General features: G+C 42.3%; 1 protein-coding gene across 2 annotated transcripts in view; it reads left to right on the top strand.

Annotated features, from left to right (window-relative positions):
- The window catches only part of fgf12.L (fibroblast growth factor 12 L homeolog), a 260138-nt gene that overhangs the window by 95948 nt on the left and 146137 nt on the right, over positions 1-18053 (top strand). Inside the window, exon 1 of one of the 2 annotated variants that reach the window (XM_018263600.2) lies at positions 17142-17409. The exons of the other annotated variant lie outside the window; for it this stretch is intronic. Coding sequence (XP_018119089.1) covers positions 17319-17409 — 91 coding nt within the window. The 5' untranslated portion in view covers positions 17142-17318. Of the gene's footprint in view, positions 1-17141; positions 17410-18053 lie in introns of those variants that run through there. 2 annotated transcript variants of the gene reach the window in all.

Here is an 18053-nt window from a genome sequence, read left to right as displayed (position 1 = left end):
TTGGTTATTTAACCTATTGTGTTCATGTCTAAACTTTTGGTGTTGCTTTAACACAAGAGATAGGGAATAGGCCATACCTACTTAGGTGCCTCTGAGAGGACAAAGTGTCAGTTTACTCTCCTTGCACACCATTTTGGAATTAACACTTGTGCGATACTTCAAGGGTCAGCATACAAGGTGTTGGTTTGTCCGTTGTTTTTCCCACAATGGGAGCTACCTAATTTTCCACCCAAACTCATACTACTATTAGAGGGCATATAGGCTGATGTAATGATCTAGGTGGGACCAGTATTTTCATTACTCAGATATACTGCAATCCTTACAACTGTGATACCAGATTGGGATACATCATATTTTTAAATGTTTTTATATTTCATTAATTCCCTCTTTTGATTTGAAATGAACTATTTAATGTTATGTTTTATTGAGTGATTCCTTCTTCTACAGACTAGTGGAATGTGAACTGTTGCTTATGTAATTAGCACCCCTTACACTATTGCACTTTATTAACTCTTAATTGTTTATCAAAAGATATAATAATGACAACACATCAAAGTGTGGACACAATGCATTTATTTTGAATGAACTTATTTGCACTCATCAAAAAATGTTTTAAGGCATTAATTATGCCTTTCATGGTTTCCAAGTTACACACACAATCTAATTATATTTATTAACAAGGCTGTGCAACCTCATTAGCTGTTCAGTTCCTTTCTTTCTGGTTCAAATTCATGTTGCTTCCTTGTACATTTGGCCTTATTATTCTATCTACTTCCTGTTTCTCTGGTATTTTGCCTGCAGCTTCCAGCTATACTGTGGGACACAGGTTAAAAATAAGCCTTTTCTTTTCACAGCAGATCAAGTACCTGTGAGATGAGGGATTGTTTTCTTTTATTCATAGTACAGGAGACTGTATCTATTTATATAATGAGTCCAGAAGCGCCTGCATGTTGGCACTTGCTTGTCACGCACATATCTGATGCATCTTATGCCAGTGACATAAGTGTGAGCTCATTTCTGCACAAAAACACTCTGATGAGAACACTGTTTGTGGCATTGGTCTAAATGTGTATTAATTTGTTGCCCTTGCTACGACCACAGAGCACAGTGAGCAAAAGTCACAAGGGGATACAAAATGGCAACAGCTCTGATACCACAGTCTACTGTATGTCTCTGCTAAAGTGCTGTTGGCTGATATGCCCCACTGTCTCATGAACGATTCAGACTGTTAGAGCAGCTTTTCTTGTATAAATGCTGTGCCATCTAGTGATAAAGGGAAATGTTACATTTCATCGCCTGTTTATATAGAAACCATTGAGACATCACTGTTACTACAGGCAACAGATTAATGCCCCAAAGGCTGGGGAGTGTTTATTTCTCCTCTGCTCTGGTGTGGATTTTCTATAGGGACGGATTATATCTTAGTGGAATTTTCTGCTTTGTTCCATCTTGATAAATATATGCTGAACAAACAATAACTGAGTGAGAGGCAACATGTGTGCTAAATAGCAGGCAAGTGAAAAAGCAGTCCGTGTCAATATATAATGTAGGGTGTGCTGTTTTAAGCAGGTTACCTGATTGTGTTTAGCTGTTAGTCCTTGGCACAGTGTGTGTTTGTTACAGGATAATAAAAGTTATCTGCATGTTCTCTAGTATGAGCTAAGGGTGTTAGGTGACCAATAGTGCTAATTGGGGTTAGTAGTTGCAGCGTCCCTGCTTTATTCATTTATTAATGAAGATGTAAAAGTCAGACAAAGGAGTTCTTAAAAGGAAACTGTCATGGGAAAAATGTTTTTTTCAAAATGCATTAATAGTGCTGCTCCAGCAGAATTCTGCACTGAAATACATTTCTCAAAAGAGCAAACAGATTTTTTATATTTAACTTTGAAATCTGACATGGGGCTAGACATATTGTTAGTTTTCCAGCTGCCCCTAGTCATGTGACTTGTGCTCTGATAAACTTCAGTCACTCTTTACTGCAAGTTGGAGTGATATTACCCCCCCCCCCAGCAGCCTAACAACAGAACAATGAGAAGGTAACGAGATAACAGCTCCCTAACACAAGATAACAGCTGCCTGGTAGATCTAAGAACAGCACACAATAGTAAAATCCAGGTCCCACTGTGACACATCCAGTTATATTGATTAGGAGAAACAACAGCCTGCCAGAAAGCAGTTCCATCCTAAAGTGCTGGCTCTTTCTGAAAGCACATGACCAAGCAAAATGACCTGAGATGGCTGCCTACACTCAGGCCCAGATTTGTGGCAAGGCCACAAAGGTCCAGGCCTAGGGAGGCAGAAATTCAAGGGCAGCATGGCCCCCAGCCGCATTCAAGTAATTTGCGCATGCGCATATACGTGCACCCAGAAGCAGACGGGGAGGATGACGCGGATGGGATGGGATGGGGAGGGTGACGCAGAAGGAGATGGGGATGGGGAAGGGGAATACAGTAGGTGGCTCTTCAATTTGAGGTTGTTAAGCATGAAACAAATGAAAAGTCTATTGAAGCCTATGGAAAAAAATGTAACTGAATTAGGAGAAAAGTTTTTCTCTCATTGATTTAAATCTGGCCTAACATCTCTAAATACTTTTCATTGGTCCTCTAATGAAAAGTGCAATTACCAACAGCAGGTATGTGTCCAAGTTTTAAGAGCAAAAGTGCTGAAGGGCTGAACCGTCCCTTAATGCTAGTGCTAGTATTTGTTCCGATGCATCTCATTTCGACTACCATGTAGCTCATTCCAACATCATATACCCAGGAGTGGTTAATAGGCACCCCACCCTGTTATTTACTGCATCTAATAGTCATATGCAAACAAAGTCTGACAGATTGATAAAGAGCAAGAGCCTGTGGAAATGCAAGCACATGAATTGTTCCAGTGCTATGGATTGGCGGAAAAGTAAGCATATAATTCAGCAAATGATCTCTTTCCCATTTTACTAGACCAGATGTTACTCTGTGAAAGTGAGCCACGCTTGGCTTTCTCAACAGCTATATTAACCCTGACACAGTCTCATCTATCCAACACAGAATGGAAATGTCTAACTGTCCTTAAAACATATAAAATAAATACTGAGCAATTTATGGACTTTTATGTTCTGGCTTTACAAGCTAATTGGACTGTTTATACCCACGGCTGGCCATACATGTAAAAATATTAGGTTTAGTAGGCAGGCATGGTAACATTAACATAAAGAGCAACATCTAGCAGATGCAAAGGTAATTACATAAAGGACTGTTCTATATTCAAAATATTGATATTACTGCTCCTTCCTGCCTGACATTTTTAAATCTGCTCAGCCAAGGAACCAACTGATATCCTTGTAACAAACATATATCGGCCATGATGGTCCACCCAACATGCACACATACCAAAAACCACAATATGTATTTGACACCTACACTGTCTGTCTCTCTCAAAGGTGAAACCCCACAAAGCACATGCCTCTAGACTGTAACTTAGCTTGGTTTGTGTGCCACAAATAAAGTCACTAGATAAATATTTAGGTCCCACAGCAACATAACCAAGTCACTAGATTTATCCCCCACAGCAACATAATTTCAGGGCCCCGCTTAACTTTGGAAATAATATTTTTTTTATAAACATGTATTTAAATTGCTTAATTGTCAGTGCACCACCTATCAGTAGCAGGATCTTCTATAGTTACACCCCTGCATCTTGATAATTTCTTGTGCCACCCTTCAATAAAGAATCTAAATCTATATAAACAACAATGATCATTATCATCATTGAGGGTAGAAGTTGCACAGCTCCTTGCAGAAATCTTATAACAAACGTGAAGGGCGACGAACGCTGGCAAATTTTTGCTAGCGTTACTTCAGCAATCAAAGCGAAGATGCGCTAGGGTTCAATTATGCCTAGCGCAGCTTTGTTAAGCTGGCCATAGACACAAAGATTAGATCGTACAAATCATCGTATGATCGGACTTTCCCATCTCCCGACCTGCCACTAACCATTCCGATCAAATAAAGTAGAAAAGAAAAGATCAGCCGATGTTCTGCCCCTGACAGCAATCGTACGATAGTTATGTCCGACAAAAGCTAGTGACAGTCTCCCACTGAAAATCTTACGATCGACAATACATGCTGAGATATTATCGGCAGCCAACAAATCTTGTAACCTGTCCAATCTACCAAACGACCGCCGGATGAAAAGTGTGAGACTCACACATGGTCCGAAAATCATACAAATCCTCGATTAGTACGATCAGATCTTTGTGTCTATGGCCAGCTTTAGAGGTCTTCACTTTACTTTTTTTTTTTTTTTTTAAAGGTGTTTATTTATTCACATTTAAAACATAACAAACAACATAAAGGTATACGTCAGGTAACATAGACAGCGATCAGAATACAGCGAGGTCACGCAGGACCCCTACAGTGCAATAAAACAAGGAACACTCCACACGGTTATCAGTAGATCCCAACAAGAAACGATCAGACATATAAATAACAAAAATTTCCCAGTCGGTTACAAAGGACCAAAGCACACCTCCCTCCAGGCAAGACAACACAATATAGCAGAACAAGATCAGAAAGCAGAGGGTGTCCCTAACGAATTACATCATAAGGCCACTTCATCATGTGCCTCTAGCCACGGTCCCCAAATCTTATCAAATTTTTGGGGGCAGTGCCTAGCAGAGTACGTTAGCTTTATGACTGGAAGCCGAGCATTGACCAGTTTTTGCCATTGCTTGATTGTCGGGGGCAGGGGGCTCATCCATTTGATAGCTATCTGTTTTTTAGCATAGAATAGTAGGCTGCGCAGAAGGCATCTGGTTTTAACAAGGGGTGCAAGGGCCTCAACCACGCCTAACAGACATACCTCTGGTGCCAGTACCCCAGGAAGCAGGACCACCTCAGAGAGGTGAGAAACCACCCTTGCCCAATAACGGTTGATCATAGGGCAAGACCATAATAAGTGAAAGAAATCAGCATCCGGACGCCCACATTTGGGACAGGCAGCATCCGGGCTCCTACCCATGGCCTTAAGCCTAAGTGGCGTAATGTAAGTACAGTGTATTATCTTAAATTGTACCATTTTATCTTTAGTAGAAATCAGAAAACTGTAGAGCTCGCTAGTTGCCTCCTCCCACACATCATCCTCCATATTGGGAATAAGCGTGTCCCATTTAGTCCTGGCTTTAGCAAAGGGGCTACCCATGGAAGTCACTAATATTCGATACAGGCTAGACACTAGTTTCTGGGGATTCGGATCCCACAATCTGTCTTCATGTGGCATCGTGGCCGTGGGAATAAGCAGGGAGCCAAACTGCGCAGTGACAGCATGTCGAAGTTGAAAGTACCTATGCCAAGCAATGTGCCGGCACCCTAGGGTAGTGGTGAGTTGGGTCTGGGTCAGGAGGGTATCCTCTGCCAATAAATCAGATAAATGCTTCACTCCTAGCTTGGGCCAATAGACAAAGTCCTGAAGCTGTCACAGGTGCGAGAAATTAGAATTTCTCCACAAAGGAGCTCGGGGGGAGGGCAAAGGGGTTGGCCGTGCCAGCATTCTATGGGCAAGCACCCAAGCCCTTTGTGGGCAGTTCAGTGTGGGAGGGAGTTCTGGCGTGTCCTTGACTCTCCTATATGGAGTGTTACGAATAGCTTCAAACGAACCTGCCAGGGTGGCATGCAATGCAGTCAATGGGTTCTCAAGGTCAGGGTTGAACCAGTTGTGGATGAAGGACAGTTGGCTCGCAAGATAGTAGAGTCTAAGGTGGGGGAGGGCCAAGCCTCCTTTGTCTACTGGGGCCAGGAGAGTTACCTTATTAACCCTGGGAGGTTTATGTGCCCAGATAAAGGAGAAAAGAACTGTGTCAATTTGCCGAAAAACCTGTTGGGGGATCCAAACCGGGGCATTGTGTAGGAAATAAAGGAATTTCGGCAAATATATCATTTTGAAAAGATTCACCCTGCCCCACACTGTTAATGGGAGATTTATCCATTGAGCAGCTACACTTTTAAATTTGGTCAGCACCAGGTCAATGTTCTTGGCCACATAGTCTAGAGTAGATTTGGAGACCTGAACACCCAAATACCTGAACTGGGAAACCCAACACAGACCTTGAATGTCGCCCTCCCTCTGATCAGCTTCTAATGTAAAGAGGATGGATTTGCTCTTATTTATAACTAGGCCACTATAGGTACCAAATCGATCTGCTAAGTCAAGAGCGTGCCTAAGAGAGTCCTGTGGGTCGGCCAGGAATAGGAGGAGATCGTCCGCATACAATGCAATCTTTTCTTCCAATCTCCCACACTGCAAGCCCACGATCCTCTCCGACTGCCGAATCATTAACGCATAAGGCTCTATCGCCAAGGCGAATAATAGGGGGGAAAGCGGGCAACCTTGTCTAGTCCCTCGAAATAGGGAGAATTTCCTGGAAAGAGTATTGTTGACCCGGACCTGTGCGACTGGAGCTCGATAGAGTAGTTGGAGCCATCCTATAAAGTTCTGCCCTATACCAAAACCCTCCAAAACCTTCCAGAGATACGGCCACTCAACCGAATCAAATGCTTTAGTGGCATCAAGTGCAGCCACAAGTCTAGAGCCCTGAGGTTTGTAGGTGGGAGAATAGCCTGCGTAGGTTCATAGAGGTACTCTTATTGGGCATAAAACCGGTTTGATCCGGGTGTACAATTGAGGATATGACTTTATTGAGACGCCTAGATAGTATTTTTGCAAGTATTTTTACATCGGTATTTATTAGAGAAATAGGACGGTACGAGTCGCACAGGTCCGGGTCTTTCCCCTCCTTCAATATAAGAACTATTAGAGCTGAGTAGAAGGAGTGAGGTAGGGAACCAACTGCGGGCGCTCCCAAAAGCGTGGCATGCAGGTGAGGGGCTAGTTGGTCTCTGAGTAGGCGGTACCAAGCGACTGGTAAACCATCCAAACCTGGAGTTTTCCCAGAGGGGAGACTACCAATGGCCTCTGTAACCTCCTCAAGGGTAATTGGCCCGTCTAAATAAAGAGCTACCTCCCTGGTAAGTCTTGGAAAGGGGATGTGTTGCAGGAATTGTTGTAATTCAAGGTCTGAGTATTGCACCTGTGAGGAGTATAGTCTCTCAAAGTAATCAGAGAAGGTGTTTGCTATGTCGGTCGGGTCCGTAACATATGTACCTGCCGGGGTTTTAATTCTGGGGATCAGCGTAGTCAACTGAGCGGCTACCATTCCTATCCCCCTGATCAAAGATTCTCTGCGCTGCATAGAGTAATTTTTTCCTGGTCACAGCTACCTGTGCTAGTTCTAGATCCCTCTGTGCTACAACCAGCAAACGGTGAGTAGCATCATCGTTTGACTCACAATAAGCTTTCTCAGCCGTTTGGACCTTGCCTTCAGCCTCGACTATAGTTTGCTTGGCTAGAGTGCGCACTCTGGAGATAGCTGAAATGAGCGTGCCTCTGGCGGAGGCCTTAGACGCCTCCCAGACTATGTTCGGGGTGCTGGTACCTGCCTTCATATCCCAATAAAGACCATATTCCAAACTACTTGCTTCTGCCACTTCTACATTATCGAGCCACATAGGAGAAAGCCTCCAGGTGCAGTGTCTTTGCTTGGGGGCGAAATGAAGTTCTAACAGGAGGGGGGCGTGATCAGAAAGGCCCCTGGGAAGAAAATCAATGTTACGAATCCCTTGCAGGAAATCCGGGGAGGCAATAGCCACATCAATCCGGGACAGGGAATGAGCCCCGGCTGAATGACAGGAGAACTGTCTATCATGGGGATGTGCGTGCCTCCATGCGTCTACTAGCCCTAAGGCTTCTACCCACTGTGCCAGGGGCCCAGTTCTTTGAGCCGTGAAAGGAAACCTATCCAGTTGCGGGTCTAATACTGTGTTGAAATCCCCAATGAAGCAAACCGGGCAAGGGAGGTATGTGGAGGCCTTAGCGAATACCAGGTCCAGCAATTCTTTATCAAAGGGGGGTGGGACATACAAGTTGACTATTAGCATATCCTGGTTATCTATCCTACAATGGAGGACTATATAGCGCCCGTAGTGGTCAGTAGATAAGTCGAGGTGTTCGAAGCGTAAACTCTTACGGATCAGAATAGATACACCCCTTGAATGGGTGGAATAAGAGGAGTGATATGTGTGCCCAACCCATCTTTTCCTGAGGGACAGGAGCTTTTGGCCAACTAGATGGGTCTCCTGCAAAAGGAGAAGATCCGGTTTGTATCTGTTGACATAATCAAAGACTAAAGCCCGTTTGAATTTAGAGTTTAAGCCTCGAACATTCCATGAAAGCAGTTTCACGTTACCCCCCTCCATTTTGTGTGATGACTAGTGATGCATCGTTGAGAAAGTAAAGGCCCTCTGGCCCGTATATACAGTGTTACCATGGAGCGCCCCTGAGTTACCTGCCCATGTACCTTGAATGACAATACTATGTTACAAACCCAACAAAACCCCAAAGTAGTTGTTACCCCATCCCACCCTGCACATCTAGACAACATAGATGGCCTAAACCCAAAACAAGTATAACAGGAGAAGTGACAAGGTTATGCGATGAGTATACTCACAGTCCACATGAAAAACCTCTGAACTCGCACCTTAATAGGCAGAATAACCACTGAAAACAAATTGTAACCTTGGACAGTAGGCAACTCGTGCACTGTGGCAGAGAAAGTGAGAATGTCAGCCATAGGTAGAGGACCCAAAAGTAAAAGTCTCGATCACCAGCCAATGCTGCAGCATAATGACCCTGATCTCTGGCCACCGACCCCTGGGCTGTAGCTGCAACCGTGTCCCGCCCTGAAGTGGAAGCTGGTTCCGCCGTAGAGAGTTCTTGTTCCCGTGACAAATGTAGAGGAGCATCCACCTCCAGCCAGGGAGGGGCTCAGACACTATAGTAGATAAATTGTGGGAGCAATCGTGCCAGCAGACGCCAATGCCCAGGTGGTAGAGCCATGCGTCAGAAGGGGGGCAAAGGGAGGCGTGGGTGCAGAATCTGTAGCCCCTGCAGCAAAGTTGCAGCACTAGATCACAAGGTCCGTCCCATCATTGCCGGCCACAGTTGTGGTTCAATGGCGCCGCTTAGGGAGGAAAGAGGCCCAGGACGGACCTCCATATGAGAATCCAGAAAAGTAATATGGCCCGCCACGTAGGCACAAACAAGGACCGGGGCAGGGTATAGGAGCAGGCCAAGAAGGGACACCAGCAAACATTCCAACCAGAAAAGGCACAGTATATGCGACCAATTAGCCAAAATACTCACGAACAGGTCGGCAGATTATTCCTGACGGCGCGGGCTGTTATGCGGGCCCACCTGCCGCCCACGCGTGTTGATCCAGTGGTCCGCATCTTGTGGCGACTGAAAAAAGTGGGTCACGCCGCCATCTACCACCCTTAGCTTCGCGGGGTAGAGCATTGAATAGGGCATGCCCACATCCCTAAGCCGCTTCTTGACTCCCTGATAGGATGCCCTCAGCTTCTGCACTGCTGGCGAGTAGTCGGGGTATAGAGAGATGGAGCCTCCTTCCCAAGAAATCGGGCCTTTCTTCCGCGCCATGGTTAAGGCAGTGTCTCTATCGCGGTAATTAAGAAAGCGCATGATGAAGGGCCGGGGGTTCGAGCCGGGCGGCAAAGGCCGCGTTGGTATACGGTGGGCGCGCTCAATCACCAGAAAGGCCGAGAATGCCTCTGCCCCTAACACATCCTTCAGCCAGCGTTCCGCAAAGGCCTCTGGGGCGGCCCCCTCGGCCCTTTCAGGAAGCCCCAATATTCTCACATTATTTCGGCGGTGGCGGTTTTCCAAATCTTTCGCCCTGCTGTTTAGCGTCTGCACCTGGTGTCGCAGCGAGGCTATCTCGCCTGGCATCGGACGGATCGCGTCCTCTATATCAGACACCCTGCGCTCCGCCTCTGTGGTACGCTCCCTCAGGGTTTGGAGATCCTGTCGGAGCAAGGATAAATCCACCTTTATCGTTTCCAACTGCGCGGTAGTGGAAGCATGCGTTCCTCTGATAGCCGCCAGTAGTTCTGCATTAGACGGCTCAGGAGCAGAGGCCGCCGGCGCCTCGTGGTCCGATGCTGGTGATGGCGGCTCCTCTTCCGGGGCCTGATCTGGGCCTTGGGAAGGCTGCAAATAGCGGTCGAGCCGGTTTTCCGACTTGGATCTGGTCCCAGATTTCCCCATTTGGCTGCCAATAGCTGTCCGCACCTTGTGTCGTTATCAGTTGGAGAGGTTAACTGCTATAATCGTCAGAATGCTAAGCTGATGTGCAGAGCTCTTGGTGGACACGTCCGCTCAAGTCGCCATCTTCTTCACTTTACTTATTTACATACGGCAGGAAATTATCAAGTTGAATAGACGTAAATGTTGCAGCAAATACATTACATTACACAAGTCCAGGGAACCTTAATAAAGAAAATAGAGTTGTTAATGCCCTACACATGAGCCCACTATATAGTTAATGTTCCATATGTTTGAAAATGTATAGGGGAACCCGGTTACCCATAAAAAATGTTAAGGACTTTTGCAGGCTCTCTCTCTGAAAAAAGGAAAAGAGCTGGTGAAGGCAAGTCTGGCAAAAGAGGTAACGTTCAGTAAAATCCGCATCTGACTTTGCGGAGTAAAGTCAATTCGTCAGTGCGAAAATTCGCCAGGCGATAGAGTGTGAGTACTAACGTCTGTCTTTTTCGCTAGCGAAGTTACGCCTGCACCTGTAAATAAATCGGCGAAGTGCCTAAAAACGGTAACACTGGTGAATCGTCACCAGCATTAGTCACTTCGCCCTTTAGTAAATCTGCCCCTTGGTGAGCTATTTGCTTTTTCATTCTGGAGCACTACTCATTCATTCATGTGACAACACATTATGTCACATGAGCTTTGCTTGCTTGCACAACCCTCACCAGCAATGTTTGAGCTCTAAAATGTCAATGTACAGTATTGACAAAGGCTGTCCAGAAATTCTGTAGCAGCTGGGAAATGCCAGCAATTAATTTATTAAATTGTAAAAGTCAAGGGAGTCAATTACAAGGTTTACTGAGCTTCTGGGGTAGAGAAATTAAATACATTTTTAAAAAAATATACATAAATAAAAATTAAAATTAAAAAATTAAAATGTTAAAAAAAAACTGAAAAAGTAAAGATTACTGGTGAACATTCTATTATGTAAAAGTGAACGGTCCCTTTAAATAAATGAAAAATAGTGTCCCTGAAACAATCATGTATATAAGTTGGCGTGGAAGAGGCATGGTTGGCTCTTTAAATGCTGCTTACTTTTTGCAAGTAAGATTGTAAAGCCACAATGAATAACCTGTAACTTGGAAACCTGCAATCTACAGCATGGCACGCGAGTAATTTAAGTGCCAATGATGTAGAGGCTACAATCGATGGCACATAAAGGCTAAAAGACGGCAATTTAGTAAGCCAAAGGACATGTTTACATACATAAATCACTATACTGACTGTACTCTAAAGTATTTTGTAAAATCAACTGGGAATGATGTATTATATTTTTTTACTTTCAGTACTCAAAATAAGACCAACTTGCCAGCCTGCCAGCACGCTATAGGAAGCACACCATACACTATTAGTGAACATCACAGAAATGTTTAGACGTGTAAATTAGACAAAGTGTGAGGAAACTATAATGCCAGTCAGCAGCTGCAAGGGCAAACAAGGTCTTGAGCTGTATTAAAAGGGGCATAGATTTCCAGGAGGATGAGGTTATTCTTCCACTGTACAGAGCACTGGTAAGGGCCCCATCTAGAATATGCTGTACAGTCAGCACCATTTCGCAGGAAAGAGCTGCCTGTAATGCCGCCCCCCCTGCCCGCTTACCTTTCCGAGAGGGAGGCAGCAACGCTAGTGCGGAGATCGCAATATCGCTCTCGCACTAGTAAAGCCGAATTTCCGGTTTAAAAAATGGAAATTCGGCTCTTAAAGGCACAGGAGCGGCTTTTTGCCGCCTGAGGCGAGTTGCTCAACTCGCCTCATTGGTGGAGCGCCCCTGTGTACAGTTTTGGTCTCCAGCACTCAAACTGGATATTATTGAATTAGTGAGGGTTCAGAGAAAGGCAACTAAGCTGGTAAAAGGTATGGAAAATCTTAGCTATGTTGAAAGACTGCTGGCGATGCTGTTTTTTTTTTACACTGGAGAAGAGGCGTGTAAGGGGTTATATGATAACTATGTATAAATATATAAGGGGATCATATAATAATCTCTCTTATGCTTTATTTACCATAAGGTCCTTCCAGCAGATACAAGGGCACCCTTTATAATTAGAGGAAAGGATGTTCCACCTAAAAATACAGAAGGGGTTTTTTACAGTGAGAGCTGTGAAGATGTGAAATTCTCTCCCTGAATCAGTTGTACAGGCTGATACATTAGATAGCTTTAAGAAGGGGTTGGATGGTGTTTAGCAAGTGAGGGAATACAGGGTTATAGAAGATAGCTCATAGTACAAGTACATCCAGGGACATGTATATTTGCCATCTTTGAGTTTGGAAGGACTTTTTCCCCTGCTGAGGCAAATTAGAGGCTTTGGTAGTGTTTTTTTCCTCTGGATCAATTAGCAGTTAGGCAGTTATATATAAACATAAAAGGCTGAACTTGATGGACTTGTGTCTTTTTTCAATACGACTTACTATGTCACTATGTATGAACTACCTCGTCTTAAATTGGCACCAACATCTTGTCCTAATTTCTGAAAAAAATTGCTAGAAAATCTTATCCTTGACTTATGAGTTATCTTGTCTGGCAAACATATCATGTTATGGTTTATGGGTCAAGGAGGCCTATTACAAAAACATTTCTATTGTAGGACCAAGCTACTATAAGGCATATGATAGTGCAGACATTTGGGTAAAGCCATTCCATTCTGTATTCACAATGTAGGCTAACTGGAAACCTACAGCAATGTTCTGCTTTGTAAACAGATTTGTATACACAGGGACAAAGCACAGAGCAAGCTACACTATTGGGTCTAAGGAAGATAAAACTGAAGATCAATGTTCCAATCTTAAAATAAAAATTGTATATACTTGAAGATAAATAGAATAACAGATATAGAGAGCTAAAGTACATAGAGAATTATTGACAGTCTGTTCTCGTGGGTATGGGAACTCCCTTGTTGAGCCTAAAGCTGTCTCATTTCCCTTTCTCTATGCACTGCCCACAGCAGCAATAGACTTGCTTAAAGGCTCTTTCCTCTGGGCTACACTTTTTTTTTTTTTTTATTCTCCTCAGGGACAAAGCAAACAGTTGTTACTATGGTGGCACCATGTAATTATGATCTTATGCTCAACAGGAGTTCTCTGGCCATTTATACCCGCACAGAAAGTAGAGCAGTTAAGTCCATTTGTGTTTCTGTTTAAATTAATCATGACTTTCCAGGGCTTCTACAATATACAATTCAATCTGTAGAAGCAAATACATGTTATGCATGTAATTAAAAAAAAAAAGAGTATTGTCAAAAAAGAAAAAAAAATAAGTAAATGAATCCCAAGAGGGTAAATTACAATCACACTGATGAATAAAAAAAAGATTTCCAAGTCAATGGCGTGGAAATGCACCTGAGTATTAGTAATACTGTAGTAGCCACACTTACAGTAAGTGGGAGTAAATGGCAATCAATCAAACAGCAACATTAATGTAATAGTTCATGCATCTCAAAGGTACCAGGAGGTAGAAGTGGCAACCCCCCCAAGTTAAGCATATTCCATTGTCTTTAGTTTTACCAGTAATCCCTATTCTCAGCACTTGTATGTATTACAGCAGCATATTCAAAACATGTGTCCAGAGGAGTTTGTAGAAACACTATTATAATCATATGTACTAATGGGTAATAAGAGATTACAATGATCCTGGAAATGTGCATTCTTTATTTCCTTAATGCACCCCAGACTGTTTCCAGCAGCCTATTGCCTATTTCCTTGTATGAATGCTAAATGGCAATGCAGATGGAAGCCAACTTTTGTTCTCTTTTGATCTCTATTTGACCTGTAGCCCACAGCTATTGAACTGCACACAACTCAAACTCCAAGCAATTCAAAGCTGCCGAAGGATGCTGGGAGTTGTGGATTAAAGGGAACAGATGGGTTGCAGGTTAGACATTTTTGAATGATATCTTTCTGTCCAGTGAGACAGTTAGAAAAGTGATAGCCTATATTTTTTGGAAGGTGTGTCTTCTAGGTTGCAAATGTGTTGCTACTATTTCCTCCAAAATAAAACACTTAGGGGGTAATGTAATAAAAGGCACTAAGTTTTCTTGGGGCAGTAACCCATACATATGGGGTAAGGGGGATATTTACTAAAACTGAAATTAATTTAATTGTATTTTTAAAACAAAGTCCTCCAAACTCACATCCATGAACTGAACTCATTCATCAATAATTGACGATCCAAAAACTCCTATTGTAGCCACAAAAACTTGACCTTATCAGATTATGCAGAGCAGATCATGATGTCAAGAAACAACTTCAGGGATATCTACCTTCGACTTCTACAGGTCTGAGATGGACTTTGGGGTTTAATAAATCTCTAAGAAGTCGAGTATTTATTTCCTCTTTAAAAATTCAAGTTTTCCTCTAAAACTCGACCAGAAAAATTTGAGGTCTAATAAATGGGCCACTAAGTGTGCCCAGAAGCAGTAATCAGCATGCAGCATTTACTGGTCACCTGTTTAAAAGCATGCATCTTATTGGTTACTATAGGTTACTGCTCCTGGGCAAACTTAGGGGCACATTTACTTAGGGTCGAATATCGAGGGTTAATTAACCCTCGATATTCGACCGTCGAAGTAAAATCCTTCGACTTCGAATGTCGAAGGATTAATCACATTTCCTTTATTCGTACGATCGAAGGAAAAATCATTAGATCGAACAATTAAATCCTTCGAATAGAACGATTCAAAGGATTTTAATCCATTGATCGAACGATTTTCCTTCAATCGAAAAAACCTAGGAAAGCCTATGGGGACCTTCCCCATAGGCTAACATTGATGCTCGGTAGGTTTTAGGTGGCGAAGTAGGGGGTCGAAGTTTTTTTTAAAGAGACAGTACTTTGACTATCTAATGGTCGAATGGTCAAATAGTCGAACGATTTTTAGTTTGAATAGTTCGAGTCGAAGTCGTAGTCGAAGGTTGAAGTAGCCAATTGGATGGCCAAGTAGCCAAAAAAATACTTTGAAATTCAAAGTATTTTTTATTCTATTCCTTCACTCGAGCTAAGTAAATGTGCCCCATAGTGTCAGTTATTGCTTATGGGGGGGGGGTGTCATGCAATAAAAGTTTGCCCACATCTAGTAACCCATGAGATGTTGATTTTCAAAAAGCTGGCCAGTAAATGCTGATTGGTTGTTATAGGTTAGTAGACAAGTATCAATTTTAAAGGGTTGGTTTGTCTTTAGGTTCAATCAAAGGGCTAATTCTAAGCAACTTTTCAGTTGGCCTTCATTTCTTCTCTTTTATAGTTTTTTAATTATTTGCATTCATCTGACTCTTTCCAGCTTTCGAATGGGGATCATCTACCCCATTAAAAAAACAAATTCTCTGTAATGCTACAAATGTATTGTTATTGCTACTTTTTACATAATTTCCTTTGACTGGTTAAAATTAGATACTAATTTGCTGACCAAACTTCTAGTCTAGGAATAAAGTAGTTACTTCCTTGTTAACCAATTGTATTTTGCAATTACAGAAATAATTTAGCTTTAATATACTGTATGGGTGTAGTGCTTGCACATCTTTCCCCTAATACACATTTATTTTGTGCAGTGCAGAGTGCAATGACAGATGAAATACTTTGCACCCCGGCCTTTACCTTGAAAAACTGGCATTCAAAAATACATTGCCGTCTGTATTATCAGCTTTAGTTCTGTGTTTCTGAGTGGTAGGTAGAGGGAAGGCACCTAGGCTTTTGTGGACCTGTGAGTAAATGTCCCAAAATGTCCTGATAGGGGTGCAGGGAGTTATTAATGGACAACAAAATTTCCAAGGGGGGTACCATCTGGTTAGGTACCTCTGAGTTCTGTGAGCTATACAAAATTTCTGATTACTGATGATATATCTATTTATCATCTATCTATCATCTAGAAGAAAATGGGCTTGAGCTAAACACATGTGCAGTACAGGTATGGGATCTATTATCAAGAATGTTTGGGACCTGGGGTTTTATGGATAAGGCATTGTTGTATTATTATTATAAAGAAAAATGAAATAATTAAACACATTTAATTAGAATTATTTGTAAATGTAGCATTCTGAATATCAGGTTTCCAGATAAGAGATCCCAGACAATTATTCAAAGTAAGGTAGTGCTGTGCATGTGCTCATCCAAAGTCTGAGCAAGGACTCCCAGTGAGAAGTACCTGTTTTTTTTTTGTTTTTTTTTAGGAGCAGGGCACTGACCCACAGAAAATTTTTAGCATTAATGCTCAGTAGAGAGTAGTGATGAGTAAAATTTTTCGCCAAGTTTGACAATGAAAAGGACATCCATAGACTAATGGGTGAAAAAATTTGTTGCTCGGCAAAATTTTGTTGCCCACAGACTTCTATGCATTTCTGAGAATTCTCGCCGTTTAGTGAATTTTCGGGAACAAAATGGGTCAGATTCACTAGAGAGTACCCAACAAATTAGCATGCCCAATAATTCTAGGTTTCATTGTCCTTTAATAATTATTAGTGATACATTCTAGGAAATTTGTGTATATAGAGGGCATACAAGATTCCCTACTGTTTTGATATATGGATTGATCCTTGGAAGAGAAAATCATTGTAGCTGTTTGCTTTTGCTGTTTGGATTGCTTAAACATTGTGCATTTTCTGTTCTTCCCTTCAACATACTGCATATAAACAATGTAGGACACAAAGCTCTGACCTGTGAACTGTAAATAATCTGTGTGTGTATTTTGCATGCACACATACACATGTAAGAGGATCATTCCCTTTTCTCATTTGTGTGCATCACTATCTGAACATTTATTTGTCAGTTTTGTATTCATCAGTGTGTCCATTGTCTCAGAACTGATTTCTCCTCAGTGCTGCTGTAGCTGCTTGTTGTTTAGATACTCAGCTTTTGTTCCAGGAGGCAGGGCTATGGCAATAGTCAATGTTTTCCAAATGACGTCCTCACGAAGATCTTCCTAGCTCTGCCCCTTTTGGCAAACTGCCTTCATTGAAAAGTCCCAACATGTCATGGTTGAGCAGTTCTTAATCCTCTGATCTCGAATGCTAGTTTCTCTACAAACCCCAGTCGATGATATGACTGTGAGACTCATGCAGTGGATTATGAGCTGCTGACTCTTTCACGTTGTGAATCTGCCTTGGAATAATATAAAAGTCAATCAATGAAGATTCTGGGGCATTTCCTGAAGAAAGGAGTGCATATGCTGCAGTGTCTATGTGGAAAGCGCCTGAAACAGAACAAGAATACAAGTGGTGAGTTAACATCATGTACACACGCTGTCAATGTAATATGCTGTTTTAAAGAAAATGTACTGCACTTTGCAGCTTCTTTAATATTCCCATTCCTTTGTGACTCATGCATACACATTCACAGAACTGTATACTCTATGTATGAGTGACTGTTAAAATGCAAGAAAGCTTATGGGGATATAAGAATCAGATATGTCTGAGAGTTGGTGTGATTTATGGGAGTTATAGGTCTTAACAGGGGCCTCAGTTAATATTTAACATAAATAGAAATAGTAGATAAATGCAAGTTACTCTTCAAACTGAATCAAGTATGGTTAAGATGCTGAATTTCTTTCAGGACCGTGGACAGATCCTAAACTGCAAGGGTGCCCAGTGTTCAGTCAGCAGCTGTTATAATGGTATCCAGCAACAATGACTATTGGGGAATGCTGGGAATTGTAGTCTACAACATATACAAGGTTTCCCATTAGACATCATATTATTGGGCAATGCCATATGCTAGAGATGTGTTTGTATGCATTCTACATCTAAATCATTATTGAAACAGTTATAAGGATTGCACAGTTCTTTAATCTCGCTTTTCAATCTACCAACATATCATATAGGTATCTAGCATGGATCTTTCTATAGCATAACACATGATCCAT

This window comes from Xenopus laevis, chromosome 5L (assembly GCF_017654675.1).
Source record: "Xenopus laevis strain J_2021 chromosome 5L, Xenopus_laevis_v10.1, whole genome shotgun sequence".
NCBI lineage: Eukaryota > Metazoa > Chordata > Amphibia > Anura > Pipidae > Xenopus > Xenopus laevis.
Note: the sequence above shows the minus strand (reverse complement) of the source record. Positions and strands in the feature narration are given on the sequence as shown.